General features: G+C 58.5%; 1 protein-coding gene across 5 annotated transcripts in view; it reads right to left on the reverse strand.

Annotated features, from left to right (window-relative positions):
• Positions 1 to 2,680: 2,680 nt before the first annotated feature.
• The window catches only part of CAMK2D (calcium/calmodulin dependent protein kinase II delta), a 120,008-nt gene continuing 106,012 nt past the window's right edge, over positions 2,681 to 16,676 (reverse strand). For all 5 annotated transcript variants that reach the window (XM_037036317.1, XM_037036319.1, XM_037036318.1 and 2 more), the window contains 5 exons: positions 14,966 to 15,014; positions 8,485 to 8,560; positions 5,578 to 5,672; positions 5,061 to 5,289; positions 2,681 to 2,999 (listed from right to left, as the gene is read on the reverse strand). In XM_037036317.1, the coding sequence (XP_036892212.1) occupies positions 2,996 to 2,999; positions 5,061 to 5,289; positions 5,578 to 5,672; positions 8,485 to 8,560; positions 14,966 to 15,014 (453 nt within the window). In that variant the 3' untranslated portion in view covers positions 2,681 to 2,995. The remainder of the gene's footprint in view (positions 3,000 to 5,060; positions 5,290 to 5,577; positions 5,673 to 8,484; positions 8,561 to 14,965; positions 15,015 to 16,676) is intronic.

Genomic DNA, 16,676 nt, shown 5'->3' on the forward strand with positions numbered 1-16,676 from the left:
GTCTCACTGTTGCCATGGGAACACAGGACCAGTGTGGCAGACCCTTACCATTCTTCAAATGAACTAAGCAAGAAATCCTGACTTTTATGTGAAATATCCAATTTTTAAATGTTGGTGGAATTTAAGGGAAAAAGCTCAGGCGGGTTAGTGGATGTGCCAGACTCCCGCTGTCGGGGTGCCTTGCACACGCACGTCCCCAGCCTGGTGTGAGCCGGCCTGTGCCGCAGCACGGGGTCCCACTGAGGCTCGCCTCCGCACACCGGCTGGGCACAACAGGCAGGAACACTTGCCGAGTGTGGCACGGAGCCCTGTGACCGTCTGCACTGAGCACACGGGTCCCGCGTGTCGACATCTGTCGCCACCTTTCTGCCTGTGCTCACGCTCCCTGACACAGCAGACCCTGAAGATGGAGAAAGGGTCCTAGGAAGTTGCAGAACTTTATCGAGTGAGATCATTCAAAGTCTGTGCTTCTTAGGGTTTACCCTTTATTATGTGTGATTCTTTTATGTCCACAGTTTCCTTGAAAAATTCCCTGGACTCTGCTGGTTGCGCCATTTCACAGTGTCCACTGTTGGCGGGAGGACTGCCTGGCTCAGTGTCTCTCCTCCTCACGGACACAGGTAACAGGGTCTGTCCCCGACAGTACGGGGACCCTGCACAAAGGGCAGCTCACAGCTCCCCTGGAGGGAGCTTTGGTCTCAGTGACAGTCACAGCGGTGACCACCCAGAACTGGCCTACAAGGGCAGCTGGTACCCTGCACCCAGGCCTCCGACCCGCAGGGTGTCCTTGTCCTGACGCTTTCCTCCTCGCACGCCCACGGAGACAGAGGCTCCGAGGGGGAGAGGACTCACTCAACGTCAGGCGCGGTGACAGTCCTGGGCCCCGTTTCCAGCACAGCCACCGTCCCCCTGCACGGCCCTGGCCCCAGACACCCTGTGCCCCTGGGCAGCGGCACCGTGAGAGGGGCCGCCGGACTCCCCGAGGGCTGGGGGGGCTCAGGCGTGGTTGGAGGGCCTGCGTCCCACCGGGTGGGTAGGACCTGGGTTGAAGAAGGAAGAAAGTCTGAAACCAGCAGAGATGGGTGTGGTTTCAGGACTGTGAAGGGAGCTGAGCGCGGCAGACACCTGCTGTCAGGGTGAGCGCACCTGCAGACACGGTTGAGGTCCGACTCGGGTTAATGTGGACCCTGAGGTCCTGAGCAGGACGGAGGAGGGCGTCTTTAGCTTCGTGGCTTTCGTCAGTTTTGTTTGCCCAGTAAATTCAACTGTGTCGCCACCGCAGACAAGCCTAGAGGCAGCGCAGCTCGGCCTGACGTCCCGGGCGAGGCCGCGCCCTAAGGAGACCAGAGCAGGATGTGGGCCGTGGGAGCGCAGTGTCCTCGGCCGTCAACGCCTGCTCCGAGAGAGGAGATGGACGCACTGTCAGCAGAAATCACAAATTTATTAACTCTTAAATATATCAATCAGTCATTTACATTATGGCAAGAAATATATACAGTGTCCCATGGTAAACTGCAGTGTTTCACATGACGAAGGGGACGGACGTGGGATCCCGCTGTGAAGCGTGAGCCGTGTGGCTGGCACCGCAGTGCAGGGGCGGCCGGGCCACGGTGACCCTCCACCACGACATGCTCGGTTCAGAGTGTCAGACAACCACGGGTGTCTATTGTTTGAACACATGTAGCCACGTGCAGCCGTTCACAGAAAAGTGAAAGAAACAAGGAAAACGGAGGCTGTTACTTCACAGATTTCATTGGCAGGTTAACATGGCTCAATACATTTACTGTATATGTTCAGTTTAAATATATATTGTTTTAAATCATGTAGTAATTACCAGAAAAGCGTCAGTCCGTCTACCACACATCCACTAGCAACGATTCCTAAGTGAGGCGCCACGAACACAGGCGGGGACGGGGCCGGGGCCGCACGGGCATTGGCTCTGTGGCAAGCGCAGGCTGGGGGCACGTCACGGAGGGACCCCAGGCGATGGGGGGTGAGACCGCAGAGCCCCGCACGCCCTGGCATCGTGGAAACTGGAGAATCCTAACTCCGCACAGGGACACGATGTGGCTTTGACAAAAAGAGATGCTGAAAAGCACACGTCGCAACAGCTGAGTGCAAAACACGGAAGAGAACAGAAACGCCTGTGGCCTCTCCAGCCTCAGAGCAGCAGCCGCGTGGGGGCGCCCCGCCCCTGGGGCCTTCGGCACAAACCTGGTCACGGGCCAGGGTCTCACCCACCACCGGTCCCCACTGTGGGACTCCGTGTGCCAGCTGGAGCCCCAACAGAGCCGCTGGGGGCCCGAGGGGGGTCGAACTGCAGGCCAGTGACCACCGGCGGGTCGGAGCCCTTATTTTTACCTTCATTATGCAAACTGCACCCTCTCCCTCACTACCAGACAAGAGAAAGGCAAAGAAGAGAATGGAGGAAGGTCAGAAAAAATGGGGTAAAATAAGAAAACAGCAGACTTGAGAAACACAAAACTCAGTCCCATGAGTCCCCAGTGCAGACAGCGCCCGCAAGTGACTCAACCTGGATGTGACATGAGCGTCCGTCTGTGGCGTGACCAGAACGACGTGACTTTGGGGGGCCGCCGCCCCATCCACCAGCACAGGTGTGTTCAGCCAGGGGCACCCTGGGGACAGGAGGTGCCCTTTCTGTTAGACAAGCCAACACAGATCAGTAGCGAAGAGTTTTTAAAATTTACACTTTTGTTACAAGCCGTCCTCACGAGAACAGCCATGGGCGTCTGTCCAGTCTTGGCATCGACAAAGTGACAAGCAGGCGGAAGGGCCGAGGGGCTGGGCGGGCCCTTGGGTCTGCACGGAGTCCCGCAGTGAGGCGCGCAGGCAGACAGGAGGGGGTGGCGAGGCGAGACGCGCGTCCCACAGGCACCAGGTCCGGCCTCCACGCCGCACACAGTCGAGCGGGCAGGGGTGGCCCAGTCCCGTCCAGGGGCCTGGAGACATGACGCCGACCTGGCACTGCGGACACTTAGCTGCGGACAAAGGGGCAAAGACACCAGTTAGACTAAATGGCCGGGCCCGGGCCGCGGCCTCGCAAGTCGGTGGAACCATGGGCTGAGCGCGCCTGGCTGAGTGGCTCAGCTGGTGACCACTGACAGGCGGACACGGTGTTGGAGAGAGACAGTGGTGACACAGGGAGCCGGCACGAATGACCCTCCTTGTGTCCACCCCATGCTAAGCTGCACGCAGACAGGGGCCAGGCTTCAGACGCAGTATTGCGGTAAATCCAACTACACGTGGAAGCCGGCAGATTCATACAGTTCACCAGCAAGTTCACGATGAACACTGTCACTTGGACACAGTTGAAGTTCAGCCCTAGCTTTTGTCAGCACGCCTCGCTCCGGCGTCCCGTCCCCGCAGAGCTCTGATGGCGCCGGCTCATGACAGGACCGCAGACCCGGGCCTCCTGTCTGAAGCAGCAGCAGGTCAGCAACGGCACAGGCACACATTTAACCCCAGTCATCCCTCAGCCCTCCTCTGCAGCTGCCTGCTCGGTGAGCCTGAAGCTTCGGGCAGATTAAGGGACCCGTCAGCCCTGGCCAGGGCGCGTCGGGAATGGCAGGATGTGGGGGAGCCCCGCGCCCGGCCCCAGTGAGGTCTGGATGGCCAGAGCTGCCTGCACAGCCTGGCGCTGCACAGCACGGATGCCCGTGAGGGCCGAGCACCACACTAGCCTGGAGCTCACGCAAAGATGCGGGAAGTTCGAAGACCTGTTCTGGTTTCCAGTGACTGCAAAGTGAGAGAAAACACCCTCGAGGGGAAGAGAAACAGCACACAGCTCTCTGGCCACCCCTCCGACCCCAAGGCGCCAGGGGCAGGGTGCTATTTACAAGACCGCAGAGAAACGGTTTCATGCCTTGGAGGTTCTGCCACACACAGGGGCTTGCTGGCAGGCCGTCTTTGCCATGGGGACACGGGGCCCCCGTGGGGGAAGAAGCCCTGCTCAGCCTCTGCGGTACAGGGGCTGCGTGCAGTGGTCCCACACCTCCCTGGGGTGGCCAGCACACAGGGCGGGGTCTTCAGGATTGTGTTCTCTGCCTTTCCCTCCCGTGCTCAGCCACTGTTTTTGGACTGAATTTCAACCGGGGATGCACTTGCCACAGTGCTCAGCCCACGAGGACCGCTGAGGCTACAGAGAAGGGCTTTAGACACCACTGTGGTCACGGAGCTGGGAGACCTGCACAGCTCTCTGGATTGAGCTGAAGGGCCACTGTGTGACCTTCACTGCCCCGCCTCCCCCCGCCAGGTGTCACGGGGTGAACCTGGTGAGGAAACCAGGGGCGAGAGCAGCTGGGGCCACGCCTGCCCGGAGAGAATCGCCCTCTCGTTCCTTGTCCACTGGGGCCCCAGGAGCCCCTGCCACATCCTACGCCAGGGCGACTCCCAGGCTCCCGAGCCCCCCCCCCGTGTCCTTCTGTCTCATCACCCAGGAGCTGCTCTGGAGTCCATGGTGCCCCGAGTCACAGCTCTACACGGCTGCACACGCTCTGCTCCACCCTGAGGCTGACCGTGGCCGCTGTACATGGTTCCTCTGGCTCGGGGGCTGAGGTCCCTTCGGAACCAGCAGAGCAGGCACCCCGCACTGCGGCGGGGTCAGTGGCTCGTGTGGAGTGGTGCGGGGACGGACCCCGCTCTGACCCCTGCACTTCCCATGCTGCACTTCACACGTTTCTCCCAACACCCCGGACTGAGGCCGGTGGGTCCCCCCGGGGACTGGAGACGCCTTGCACCGCGCTGACCATTTCAGAAGCTCCCTCATTCTTCCCTCCCAGCTGCGGAGCGTGACAGTGAGGTCACAGTCTCCCCTCTTCTGCGGATCCCCCAATTCAACCCTGAGTGGGCGTGGCCAGGTCAGGGCCCCTCGAGCTCCTGTCCAGAACCACTCATTGCTCTCGAGGGGCCTCAGCCCACAAGGGGCGGGTGGGGGACTTGCCCAGACAACCACAGGCCACTTTGTCTGAGTGTCTGCTCCCTCCGGGGCAACTGAGCGTGTGCGCGGCTGCGCTGTGAGCAGGGGCTGAGGGGACACCTACTTGGTGGGCACCGTTGGGGACCCCGAGCGGTGGAAGTGCACGTTCTGCCACTTGCCGTCCCGGCGGTGCCACACGCGGGTCTCCTCAGACTGCATGGTCCTGGGCAGGCCGCCGCCGTCCAGGTACTGGGTGAGCCGCACGTAGGCGATGCAGGCGGCGTCCTCGCCCACCAGGTGCACGTGGGGGTTCAGGATGATGGTGTGCACGGGCTTGCTGCTCTTGGACAGAGCTGAGGGAGAGCAGAAAGCGGGCTCGAAACAGCACGCGCTGCTGGCAAGGCATTCGCAGCTCAGCCACCCCTTTACTGGGCCTTCCTTGGGTGTGTTAATCAACACGACTCTTCATGCAAAATCAGGTACTGTTTCAAAACGCACCGACATTTCTAACCCTGTCAACAGTTTCCAGTTTCAAATATTAAAAGTCCTCACTGCACAAAAGAGCCAAAGAATAAGCAAACTGGGGAGAAATTCAAAGAGAACTTAGAAAAGGCATGTTATTAAATTGAGAGTAAATGTACCGTTTTCAAAGTAGAATCGATGAAAGTCCATTCCTTCCACTAAATTGCCCAAGGCCTCCGGTTCGAAAGCAGTAAGACCCGGGTCACAGATTTTTCTGTGGGGAAAAGCAAACATGATCGGTAAGAGGGTGAATGGGTTTTGCTGCTTCACATGCACCCATGCTGGCTGACCTGACCTTCCGTGAGGAAAACGGCCTCTAACATACACGGAAAACACACAAGTCCTGCCGCGGGCCTTGGCCAGGGGGCTGAGGAGCGGGCCCCAGACCAGTACTCCCCAGACCCTACGCTGTCACGGCCACAGCGAGCTCTCTGGGCTTTCCCCGGCTTTTCTCACTCTCCGCTGACGTTTATTCTTGTTTAGACGCTGTCCAAGTCCCGGGCCCACTCCAAACCCTGTAAAGCCAACTTCTGGCTCTGAAATTAAATACCTCTGGAGTGAGTTTTGACACCTTCTACATTCAAGACACACATCTGCGTTACAACTGATCAGAAAGCAGGTTCCTGGTGACGTCCATAAACTCAATTACCTTGTGGACAAAGTTGATTTAACTTTTAAAATAAAATTAACAAACTGTTCAAATGCACATAATCCTGAAAATAGGATTAAACAAAGAAATGCGCCATATGAAGTGTCTTCAGAGAAAGCCAATGGGTTTCCATTGCACCCATTTATTCAAAAAAGGCTCGTTAAACACCTACTTTATGGCAAATACTCTTGGAAACAAACAACTGTAACACAACAGTTAATCCTGGACTGGAACCAAAGGCTTGCCAACCAGGAGACTTAAGCAAGAGGCGCGGGGGGGGGGGGCGTCCAGGAAAGGAAGGGGGTGTGCGCTGGGTTTCCAGGCCTGTGCAGGGCTCTCCCCGGAGCGTGTGCGTGTGTGGCGACAGCCCTGGGTGAGTGCGGAGTCCTCGAAGACACAGGGCAGCTCCTCAGAGCGGGGGAGCAGGGACGCGGGCTGGGAGAGTGGACGGAAGAGTGCGGGGGGCGGGGGGCAGCTTTAATCCGCTGGGTCTGCCTCTAAACTTCACGGGGAAACTCCCTGTTTGGGAGGGAAAACTGTTCAGCTGTTCAACAGAAAGTTTTTAAAAAGCTAACTCATGGCCTCACAGAATATGGGACTGAGGTTTTTGTGAGACACTTTAAAAGCAGAACATACTTTTAAAATAAAAAATCACAGTGGTTACTCTGTGTGGTAAAGAAAGCCTCAAAGGGGAGGTGGCGGGGGAAGGGGGTTTTAGGGTTCGCCTCAGACTTTCTGGGGGCCGCTATTTTTAAGCTCAAGGTCAAATACACACAACCTCTTTCTAAGGGGCAAACTGGGAAAACAGTGACCCTGTGGTGACGGGAGCTGGTTCTGCTGGCGCTCGGACTTCCTCTGCACACGCAGTGCTGGCTGTCGACATCGGAGCAGCGGCATTTTTACCGTCCATGTCAGCACCAGCCGCCAGCACAGCGCTGGGCTAGGGTGGAGCTTTCTGCCCGACCACCAGGAGGCCGCACACGTGAAAACCTACTCTTTTTGGCACATGCATGTCCATCCTGTGACAGGCTCTGCACTGGTGAGCAGGGTCCCCAAGGGTGCAGGTGGCCTGTGGGCGCACGTGCTCTGAGCAGGGTTTCGGGACCAGGCGGCCGGCAGGCAGTCGGCCACAGAGCTGCTCCAGGCCCTGCCCCGGGGGCTCCCAGGGCCGACTGCACACGGTCGAGCCAGACCACAGGCTGGGGGATCAGTGACCGGAGGGCTTTCCAAGGAACTTCGTCATTTCAAACACTCCACTTTCCGCTGTGTGACAACATGGGACACACGTTCCGTCTGGTCACCACCACCACCGAGACACGCTTGTGCCACTCCACAGGGACACTGTTGCAAAGGAGGTTTGAAAGAAAACACTGTTCTTGTGTCTGGAGAGCCGCAGGGCGGTGCAGCCAGGGGTGCCTCACGGCTGCGGCTGCGCTGGTCGCTGTCGGCCTCGCGCCCGGGGCCCTCCGGACCTGTCCCGACGACGCAGCAGACACGCGCGCCCATGCAGCTCTGCCCCAGGAGCAGCCCTGCCCTTGGCTGCACACTGTTTCTCTCGCCCAGGCTTTATCCGTAGCTGTTTGCAGCTGATGGTGGAGGTAATGCCTTCTTAAAACTCGGAAAGCAGCAGGTAAAAACCCCATTTGTTCCCCCAAAGGCAGCGTCTGGCCTTCCTCTTCCCCCCTCACAGTGACGGAAACACAGACGGTGTTTCCGAGTGCCCCCGACAGGAACACTGCTTCCGTGCAGCTTCTGCTCACTCTGTCCGTGGCTTAGAAGCAAAGCTGGCAGCCACGCTGCATTTTGGTCAGTGGACTTAAGCGGATGAACCACAGGACCCGGTGACCGTGCTCCCGCCCCGCCCCCTTTCAGTCCTCTGCACTGACACGGGCTCCTGCGTGTTCCACGCCGCCTCCCAGGTCCTTGCTGCAGGCGGCCTCGCCACCTGGCTTCTCACGGCGACCTCCCATCTGCTCCGAAGCTCAGAGGCCGGCCCCACCTCCTGCATCCCCGTCTTTACTCCAGGGAGGCGGAGCCCGACCTCGCCTGCACCCAAACCACAAACGTGTGGACAGGAGGTGGAGCTGGCGGAAAGCTGCGCCCTCCCCTCCCCGCAGCGCGGCGGGGACGTCCCCTCTCTCAGTGCTCCCTGCCCCGTGTCTGGAGAAACAAACCCCTGTCCTACCCGAAGGGCCCGGCTTGCTGACGTCTCAGATGGACGTATTTTTCTCCAGGGCACTTAGTCCTTCATGTCTTGAAGTAAAGCAACTGCCGCGCGTCAAGCCTGGGGTCAATCACACACGAACCCGGCGCACCAGAGAAGGCACCCCCACAGAAAGCAGCGCCACGCGTGCAGAGCAGTCACGGGTGTACTCACGTGTACGCTTCGAAGTCTCCGTTGTTGATGGCTTCGATCAGCTGCTCAGTGACCTTGATGATCTCCTGCTTCCGGGCTGAAGGCAAAGGCACAGAGCTTTTGTGAACAGAGGACACGGCCAGGAACACCGTCAGGCAGCGGCGTCCCCCGACATGGGTGGGCCGTCTCCACCGGCCCTCCACCCCCTGGCGCTCACAGCAGCCAGGGCCCCCGGGGACCCCAGGGCAGCGCACCTCTGGGAGGCCCACGGAGGCGCTGCCTGCAGGAGGCCAGCCGCCGAAGGCCCAGGCTCTGTGGTTAGTCAGTGCCGACCCCCCGAGGCACTAACTTTGCGAATCCAAGTACTTGCACTTTGCACTGCTCCGCCAACTCCACAAGAGGACGCCCGCCCGGCACCCGCCATGGCTCAGCTCGGTGGCCTCCGGCAAACTGTTCGTGCAGCCGGGTGCCTGGCTGTGCCCTGTGCCGGCCCACACCTCAGTTACTGCTGTGGGCTCGGCTCAGAGCCTCCTGGGGGTGACCTCTTCTCCGGCCGCACTGCCCACACGCTCGCCCTGCGTGCCTCTCACTCAGTAGCTACGAGAGGCCGCAGCCATTCAGCCGAGTGACCACTTGCTTGGACGGCTGGCAAACTGCGCAGCCCGTCTTCCTCCCTACAGTCAGAGCTCCTGGTGGGCAAGAAACGTGTTACTCCTCTGTGCGCTCGGACAGTTTCCTCCGTGGCCTGTTTGATAGAGGGGGGGGGCAAACAACCGCCGCGCCACCAGCCGATGCCGAGAACCCTTCCTTGGTCTCCGAGCACGGTTTTCTTATCAAGGAGATTGATGGATGAAATGCTTGTCAAGTTACAGGTCACTGAATTTTGTCTCGAGAACCCGGGGACACTTTCTCAAGTCACTGGCAGTAACCTGGGGGTCCGCAGGGCGGCTCGCCCCGTCTTCCCCGAGGAGCTCAAGTCTGGTTCTACTTCATTGTGGGTTAAAGGTGCCCAGTTTGCACTTTTCGTGAATCTGACCTTCACCACCGACTGAAAGGGTCACACTCACTTCCAAGACTCCAGGTCACCCAGGGCAGGGTGCCCCTTGTTTAAAAGAGGCATCTGTGAACCTAATGTGCCTCCCCAACATCACACAAGACAATCGTGTGCAATTACGACACCCACAGGAAAGGTCACTAGCGATGTCACGGTCGACAACGTAAAAAAAGCGTCACATGGGCTAGAGAGGGGGACGCCAGAAACAGGTTTCTCAGCCGCCCCCTTGCTCATTGCTGGTGTGACGGCCACACACGCAGCCCCCAGGGACTGTCTGTGACCAGGGACTGCCAGCACACTCTGCCCCGACCAGGTGAGGCAGTCGGTGACCCTCCTGTGTGGCCTCTGGAGTGACAACTGGCCCAGTCCCAGGACACAGAGGATGCTGTGCAGACACCCCAAACTGACCCTCACATTCAACCCCGTTTCAGGTGAGTAGAGGCCTTACGTTGCTATGACAATAGAGAAAATCTGCAGCTTAGGACACAGCATCGATTGTTAAAGCTAACGAGAAGGAAAGCACGAACCTCAGGCTGCAGGTGGCTGCCTCCCTGAACGTTCTGCAGGTTCAGGGTCCCTTCCCCCGAAACAGGGTCTCCAGCCCACAAGGGCAATGCCCCCCCTCTGGCGGCCCAGCCAGAGCCCAGCACGACCTGGGGCTGCCTCACTAAGTCTCTCAAGTCTCGGGGACCCTGTCTTTCTGTGCTGGGCACACTAGTCCCTGTCCCTCCTTCCCCATCCTCTGGCACAGTCTGTGAGGCCCAGAGTCAGATGGAGGAGGGAGGCCCTGCCGTCCCGCTGCCCCTGCAGGGCTTGTTCACAGTGACTGGAACCATCCTGGCACCTGCCCCCCAACACGGCCCCCCACTGGGAGCCATCCTCCCATCTTTGCCTCCCTTTCCTTTATCAGCTACCACTCCTCCCACTGCGTCCCCTGACCCTCCTGCTGGGAGAAGTCCCTGTGCTGGAATGCACACCTCCTGTGCCTGAGGTTTGACAGCACTCAGCACATACGTGCTGCGTGCTCATCTGTGTGCGGGGGGGTAGCCAGTTTTCTCTGCTGCTCCAGAAACCCCAGAGCAGGGGCCAAAGCACAGGACCCGGCGCTGGCCGAGACCCTGGCACACAGTGGATGTTCGGGAAGCACCTGATGGTCTCCAACACCCAACTCGGTGGCCTTTGCCACAGGCCACTGCAGTAAGTTGGTGGTCAGACCACTGTGTAAAACTCTATCCTGACATGTGGAAACAGCACCTACGAGCAGCCTGTCTTGTTCACTGACGACGAGAGAAAACACTTTTGAACTGGCCTAACATTTCTCTTCCTGAAGTCATTTTTCTATCAGAACCACAATTTTAGCAGTTTGCTGGCTATGAACTCTGTGTTCCCTCCAGACCCCGCAACCTCCTCCATTCCCCACACCTTCGACACGCTCTCTGCGACTCTCTCCAGCGGCCACGGCCACGGCCACGTTTGCAGGGTGCTGCTCAGTCTCTCACCATTTCCTGGGCTCGCCCCCGGCAACAACAGGTGCCCCTCTAGCTCTGCCTGGACTGCACGCGAGCCCTGCCCCATCTGTCACTGGCCGGGGCTTCGAGTTCACGTTTCCAAAGGAAGCCAGAGCCGGCCCAGCTGCCCGGCATTCGGACCCAGGGAGCCCTGAACCAAGCGTCGCCTCCCCCTGGACACCAGGACCACTCAGGTATGCCAGGGGGAGCCTGCCGCCGCCTCTCCTCCCGTCCCTCCCACACGCGATCATGCGTGTCTGCACACACCCTCATCCTCTTCGGACCTGTTTCTTACTCTCCAATTACTTGCTCCCAGAAGTTCCAGGCCAGCCACCCACAACTCCCAGCCCCTGGCTCGTCCTGCCGAGTGTCCTGCCCAGGACGCACCTCTGCCTTCCTCTCGCTGCCCCCGTTTAGGACCCCGCCTCCTGAGGAGAGCTCCTGATGCAGCACCTGATGTCACTGTGGCCCTCGTGCGGCAGGAACAGCCCTGACATGCCCCACGGGAGGCCCAGCAGCCGAAGGCCTGCACTCTCGAACCTGTGGGGAACTCGGGAGTCGCCCTGCAGGCGGCTGTTCCGTGGTGATCTGGAGAGAGACGCCGCCGGGCCCTGTGGACACCCCAGACGGTCGCCCACCGCCCACCCAGAGTCAGCAAAGCCTCCTCCTTGCCGGAGCAGTGCCCGTCCCGGAACCCTCCGCCTCTCTGTCTCTCACCGCTTGTCCGCAGGCAGGGCGAACCCTCCACGACACCCTCCAGCTCTCCACCCCGAACCGGTTGCACAAAAGGGCCGGTCGGCCCCAGGACCTGCCCTTCTCCAGCGGCATGGGGCTCGTGGGCCTAGGCAGTCGGGGTGACTGCGGCCTCACCAGTTTCTGTTTAACAGCAGGATGTCCGTGCATCGAACCAGGACTGGACCATTTCCTGCCTTCAGCACCGAGGACGGAGTGTGCCCTGGGAAACATCCGCTAAATGCCAAGTATGCAGGGAGAGCGACCGGGTTTGGTGGTCTGGGTGTGGCCACGCTTCCTGAAAGCCCTGTGGCTCTCGCAGGTCTCGGGAGCAGCAGAAGGGCCCAGTGCGAGGCCGGCACAGGTCGGGTGAGATAAGCCAGGTGCGTGAGTCTGCGTGTGAACTGACTTCTTTTCAACAGAGCCCAGTGCAGGGCAGACCCCAGCTGCCTGAGGGTCCGGTTCCACCTCGGGACTTGCAGGTGAGCTGAGGCAGGGCCACTAGCTAACAAGCTTGCGCAGGAGTCCAGCGGGTCTGTGATGGGATTGGCCACATGTGGGCTGGCCGGACCAGACTGGTCATCACCAAGACGTCAGCAGAGCGTGGCACACCGAGCTCCCCTGAGAACTCTGCCTACGGAGGTACCTACTCGATGATCACAAGCTGCATGACAAACAACACCTGAAATGGCTGTTGAGCTTTTTGGGTATAAATCTGGAGTTCCAGTTCATTTAACTTCTGCCTTTCTCAGCACTTCCGGGGACCTGGTGGCCAGAGATGTGAAGGACAGAGGTGCGGAGACTTGCTTGGTCACCCGGCACACGCAGGTGCTGGCCAGGGCTCGAGCTTTATTTGGCTCAGGGCTGCTGGCTGTTCAGTTCACTAATCCACGTCCTTTCCAGCCCATGGTGCCTCATCCAATATTTTGAAATCATAAACTTAATGAGCCACCATACAAGGTGACTGACGACTTAACTGCTGGGCCCTGGCTGTAATTAACTGTCACACCAGTGTCACAGAAGGGGGTGTCCTGTGGCGCTCCTGTCTTTCCATGACCAAAAACGATTCTGGGACGGTTACCGTCTTAGGCAAATACACAAATCAGAGTCATTTTCACGCTCCTGGCGATTGTACAGAAAGAGGGGCCTGTCGGCCTGGCTGCGTGTGGAGTTTCTTGTGCAGTGAACAGCTGGTTTCTCACTGGCTGGTTTTATTTCACTGAGTCGACAAATTAGTTAACATTTCGGAGAGTAATTTCCATTATTTTGGTTTTTAAAATCAAACCCGTCAAAGACTCTGAAGTCGACTGGTTGAATGATCTGTAATGTTTCATTTAAATGCCAGACCTGGAGGTTACCGAATCTCTACTCAAGAACGGTTTCAGGAAATCACTGAGGCTCACTTATGCAGAAGTGACTTGTTCAGTAAGCCCTCAAGATAAAAAGAAATTAAACCGTTCATACCATTTTTAACTTTGCTCCTACAGGGGAGGGGGGAGGCTGGGGCGGGCCCGACCATGGAGGCCGAGAGCTGCCCCCGTGGCCTTGGCAGCCCCGAGTGCAGGGCACAGACCCGACAGGGCCAGCTGGCGACCGCCGTGCCTCATTTGCAGGCTCCAGGCCGTCTGGCCGATGTAGGCCACCTGACCACGTGAGAGACGGAGGGCCGCGGGGTGGGTCAGGCTGCTGAGCAGGGGTCGACTCCCACAGGGCGAGCTGTGCTGTGAAGGGAGAGGTAGGAGGGTCTGGCGGCAGAGGAGACACGGAGTGCTGCGGAGGGGCCCAGGAGTGTGGAAGGAACTAGAGCGTGCCCGTCACGGTAGATCTGCTCAGCAGAGATGCGTCTGATCATGGACCCTGAACAGTCAGAGACCTGACGGCAGGACCGATGCAGCTGGACCGACGGACGGGATGGCGCCGGCCTGGGCTGCGACTGGAGGACTGCTTTCTGAGAATGCTAACAAGCTCCCTTCCACCCAAACTCGTCCAAACTATTAGCTGTAAGGGGCAGGGACGCTGCTTGCCCTCCAACCACTCCCGTCCTGGAGGCAGCCCTGCACTGAGGCTCAAGGGGGTCAGAGGCAGGTGGGGCCCGTGCAGAGCCCGCCGGAACTGCTGGGGCACGGGGAGCACACAAGGTGGGGAGTGTGCATGGCGGCACTGTGGCCACTCAGTTATCTACAGACTCGGTTTCTCCAGGGGTCACACAGAGTCACTTCTCTCTAACTCTTGCTCAGGGAAGGTGTAAAAGATGGGGTGGCATCTGCTTAGCTGAAAGGGCTACAGGCGGTGCTTTGAGTCTCCCCCGAAGGCACAGCTGCTTCTCGTCCTCTCACGGACAGATGGACGGACAGTGCGATCAGGAAGCCACCTCCAGGCCTTTGGGCGCTGCACGAGGCACAGACCCTCTCGGCACACCCTGGCCAGACACCTGGCGCTGGCAGCGGCACCAGCCCTCCTATGGCCATCGGGCCGCACACTGGGCTCACCACGGGGGCCTGGCGCCATCCAGGCAACGGGAGGAGAGTTGGACACCTCACGGCATCCGGGTGCTTCCTAAGGGGCCCCCCGTTTCTCCGGCCTGATGCCTCCAGGGTCCTTGCTCTGTAGCATGGTCCCACTGACACCCTCACGAGACTCCAGCCCATGGCTACTCTGCCAGGCAAACCAGCTCTCCGAGGAAGCCTCACGAAGGGCCGGTCACTTCTCTGTGTCTGTCTACCCTGGTCTTTTCCTACTTCTGCTCTAAACATCCCTGCGGCGCCTGTGCTTGGACTGGCTCGGAGACAAGCGGCCTGCGAAACTGTGGTCACTACAGTGGATCATAAACAGCCGTAACCAGCTGCCCGACTCCATCCTGGGGGAGAAACTGTTTTCCAGGAAGCGTCAGGAACGAACGCAATCCACAGACACCCTGTGGCTCCTCTGGACAGACGCGATGCCACCTGGCATTATGATCCAAACTGCCACTACTGGTTTCAAGTCACAATGTGCTTGCCTGTCCCCTTGCTTGTCTATAAATTTAACACAGAAAAGAACGTCGTGTGAAACCCCCCCCCCCCGACAAATCCATACACAGAGTCAAAACACCGGTACTAGTAAGAAGGAAATCAGCTGTGTCATAGGGCAGGCCTGGTTCCTCAGTGTGTGAGTTGCCTGACACAAGCGTGCTTCTCCGACACGCGTGGGAGCCTGTGGTCTCGCGTACCTTTCACGTCCTCATCCTCGATCGTGGTGTTGGAGCTCTCTGTGGACTCCTGCCGAGAAGAAGACACACTTTTAGTGGTGAACCAGGAACAGCTTGGCTTTTCCTGTTCTTGCGAATCTGGCGCGTGACGTCCACATCATGCAGAGCTCCTCAGCAGGCCGTGTGCGCACCAACATGCAAAGGGACACAGCCCCGTGGCTGACAGAGATGAGGGCCACCTGCCGCAGACACGGGGTGGGGTGGGGGCGGGCTCTGGCTGCCTGCGCTCTGAAGCAGCGCAGACCCAGGTGGCCCGCAGGGGCCCCTCCTTTGGGGAGCTGCCTAAGGGTGTGCTGGTGACAGTGCCCAGAAGGTGCGCTCTGTCTGCGTATTCAGGAGAAACTGACCCTGCGAGCCAAGTGAATTAGAACCTTCGAAGAGTGGTTTTCATTCTCTCTGATCAGCAAACGGCCCTTCTCTGCAGGGCAGCCCTCAGCCCTCTGCAGCCTGCCCGCTGCCCTGCTCCTCAGAGAGAGAAGGCCTGTCCCAGTGCCACCCCACGGGGACGCACTTCTGGGAGCATCCGTGTCTGTGATCAGCACAGTGAGATTTTAAGAGGTCGTTTACTTCCAAGGACAATTAGGGTTTTTCATCCATTTCTGAATCAGAATGGGCTGTCACTGATTAGAAACCTATTCCCTTAGTGGAAAGACATGGGGGCCCCTTGGACCACTACCACAAGGTCAGGACGCACGCCTGAAAGGACACTGTGACCAGCAGCACCAAGACACACTCCTGAAAAAGGGTCCGATGAGTTTTTCTATTAATAATGTATTTTCTAGCAATGATATTCTGTTAACATTCATAAGACACAATTTTCTACTTTGAATGATTGGAGGCTAGAGACAAAAAAATTGGAAACACTCTTCCCATCAATAACTACGTGTTCAGTGACAGAGAACAGACTTTGCAAAATGATGCAAATGCCAATCAGTGTCCTTTCAGAGACTCAACATTTAAAAAGGCAACCCATTTGTCACTATCACATAGAACATTTAAACCAAAGGAAGAGACAAATGAGACATGTGTCCAGTCTCCCTCCACACAAAACCAGAGTCTCCATGCATGTCACGTGGCCGAGAGCTCACACTCCAGCTCGCAATGACGTGGGTGGGCACTTACGGACAGACCGGTTCACGCCGGCAGGCGCCTCGTGCGTGCGGCAGCTCCCATGGGAAGACCCGCGGCCCCGAGGGTCCCCAGCCGTGCGCCTGGGCCCCCGGCTAACACACGGGACAAGGTGTGCTCCTGGGGGTGGCTCCTCACTAGCTCAAGTCTTTAGGGACCTAGACCAGTGATTTCCAACCGTGTGTGCGAGAATTTGGGAAACATGCAGAACCCAACCTCTTTTCCTTAGACTGTCAAAAATACGAAATGACAACAGCCAAACAGTAACCCTCTAGTGTGAATGAGTCAGAATTATGGCTCCTTTTTGGTCAGATTGGCAAAAGCGGCCTTTTGCGGTGTGTGGCAGAATTTCAGCGCTTATCCTCCACGTGCCGCGAGACGGAAAGGGGGGCGGTCGCTGACTTGGAGCCCCTTAGTGCCGTGGCTCCAAACGCCCGATGCGGCTCGTGACAGCAAACGCCACCGATGCTTGTGTCTTTCACTTGGACGATTTTAACACTGACCACGAAACGCTACAGCAGAGACGATGCGTCTCCCGACTGAA

The sequence above is a fragment of the Sturnira hondurensis genome, unplaced genomic scaffold (assembly GCF_014824575.4).
Source record: "Sturnira hondurensis isolate 20B ecotype Veracruz unplaced genomic scaffold, ASM1482457v3 Scaffold0022766, whole genome shotgun sequence".
NCBI classification, from domain to species: domain Eukaryota; kingdom Metazoa; phylum Chordata; class Mammalia; order Chiroptera; family Phyllostomidae; genus Sturnira; species Sturnira hondurensis.